Below are 2,461 nucleotides of genomic sequence, written 5' to 3'. Positions count from 1 at the left end.
GCACTTCGCCGCATGTTGTGATACCTGTAACACAACACAGTTACTGCACTCAGTATTATTTCTAGTTAAATACTAAGACTTAGGAGTGATAACCACAAGTGCACAGTATTTTGTTAGCAAGTCATGCAACAGAAGTATAAACATTGGTATCCTGCAAGATTAAATGTTTAGTGACTCTCAATGAATTAATGTCTCATTTGTCATGTAGCTGATAACATAAAGCTGGTTAAAAACCTCGTTAAATCAAAGAAGTGAATTAACAGGTGACCACTTCCAGCAGGAAAACAAAAAAATATGTAAGAGCTACATAACAATAGGAAATATACCTCAAATCTTATTCATGAGCCCAATCTACATTTAACAAAGAACTTCATTACCACAGCACAAGACAGTTTCCTACAAAGAATCCCCCCCAAAACTAATAAACTAAGATAATTAAATTTCTCCAGATTCTAATCATCACTGGCAGCAGGAACTCACTCGATACAGGGCAAGTGACACAGGGATGACGCTGGATGGATAAAAAAAAAAAACTTTAAGACACACATTTTCACTAGCTAATATCCTAGCAAAGGGAAGTATCACTGTGGCTGAAACACTACTAAGCATTTTCACAAATGGTATGTTGATTAAGTATTCCTAGAAACTGAAACAAAACCAAACAGAAAAATCTGTAAGACAGTATTTCAGCAAATTAACTTGGTTTTAAACTTATAACTCCACCCACGTAGCTATTTAAGCAGCACAAAACTACTGATCGTTAGCCATATATAAATATATACTCGAGGCTTTAGCTACATTTGTCTTGCTTCATCTGCTCTTTTTAACTACTCAAGTCTACGCATTCCATCATTCTTATGCGCTTCTCAGGCACGCTACTTTTCTCAGGAACACAGACTTTCAGAATTGCATTAAGCATCAAAAGAGGGAAGGCGGTAGAATAAAAATTGATCAGGTGAGGAACCAGAAGACTGAGATGAATAAAACAGACAAAAAAAAAACCATCCACAAAAAAACCACCACCAACAGACTTACGGAAGATGGAGGGGGGCAAAGATCACCAGAAGTGAGGTGGACTGTACAAAAATATACAAAGAAATGGAACATGCAAGAGCAAGGAAACCACAGAGAGGAACCCCTATAAAATGGGCAAAGAGTAGAAAAAATGCGGCAATTTTGCAAAGCAAGAAATTTTCCTCTCTGGAAGAGAAGCTCCCAAGAAAACCAGGCAAGAAAGACCAGGTAGACTTATTCATTAACAAAACTTAGAAAAAACTATGCTGTCACTGATCTCAGTGTTTTGCTTTTAGAGCATTTCCTCTCCCCCACCCAAAGCACAGGAAGCATCACAATAGCTCACTTCCACTGCCCGTAAGGTCAGAACGTGTGCCAAGACTGCTCATTAATGAGAAAACTGAACATCCTCAAGACCACCACATACATATAGTCTCGAAAGTAAACTCGCTTCTTAAGGAGAAACATCAACGAAGGCACAAAGCGCCAATTCATGTATTCTAGCAGTACTAGCCTCTATCTTCTACCAAATAAAGTTACAAGTCACTGCCTGCACACAATGACGCAGTTACATAAGGTTCCTATTCAATCTACGCAAGGGCCAAAGCAACTCACCTCCGTAAGCAAAATTGCTAGCATATCTTGTCTCTGAAAGCGTATCGCCAGATGTACAAGCGTGTACCCAACGTCAAAAGCAGATGGGCGATTTAGCAGGCGTACTTCATCTGCGGTAAGCTGGCGGGCAATATCTCCTCCTGATGACTTGTAAGCTTCAACAGCAGCTAAATCCCCTTCTACGACTCCTGAAGGGGGAAAAAAAAGAAAACCACACCACACAAAAAAAAAAAATACAATTCATTTTAGCTAGTGAATGAGCCATTCTGGATCAAGCTATCTTATTTAACACAGTTTACCTATTCTGATACAGACCTAACATAAGAAGACCAGCTCCATAGCAAGAAACTTGCAAATTTTTATTTCATTTTTTTTTATACAGAAGACTAGAAAATATTTACACTTACCTCCTAGACCATTTCCACTATTCAAACCAGTTGGAAGATATGGCAGATCAAAAGCCAGCTATGAAGTGGTGCTGAGGACCCTTGATGAAATACCTAACGTAACATACTCACTAGCGGTTCATTTGATCAGCAGTACTGAGGGAAAGTCAGTCATTCATAGTACAGAGATTAGTTTGATTATTATATCTTCCCTTCTAACTTATTTTAAAAAGAAACTACTGGATCTAAGAAGTAGATCTATTAAAAAATTTCTGGAATAAATGTCTGGGTTTTTTTCCAAATACAGTTTAAAACAGTGTTGGAAGAGAGTTCAGAGCACAAAGTTTCTCTTCAGCTCACCATCTCTGCGACTAATTGAACTTATGTAGTTACCATTCAAGGTACTCTATTAAAACTGAATTAAAGAGAAATTACACACACACACC

The 2,461-nt window shown here is 38.0% G+C and overlaps 1 protein-coding gene across 1 annotated transcript in view; it reads right to left on the bottom strand.

Annotated features, from left to right (window-relative positions):
* Positions 1-1,817, bottom strand: part of LOC104163144 (ubiquitin thioesterase ZRANB1-like) — a gene marked incomplete at its 5' end in the record, with an annotated part of 17,422 nt that extends 15,605 nt beyond the window's left edge. The window contains 2 exon segments of the mRNA XM_009702044.1: positions 1-24; positions 1,630-1,817. Coding sequence (XP_009700346.1) covers positions 1-24; positions 1,630-1,817 — 212 coding nt within the window.
* Between the last annotated feature and the right edge of the window lie 644 nt (positions 1,818-2,461).

Source organism: Cariama cristata, unplaced genomic scaffold (assembly GCF_000690535.1).
Source record: "Cariama cristata isolate BGI_N322 unplaced genomic scaffold, ASM69053v1 scaffold12576, whole genome shotgun sequence".
Lineage (NCBI taxonomy): Eukaryota > Metazoa > Chordata > Aves > Cariamiformes > Cariamidae > Cariama > Cariama cristata.
The sequence above is the reverse complement of the archived record's forward strand: the minus strand, read 5'-3'. Positions and strand labels throughout refer to the sequence as shown.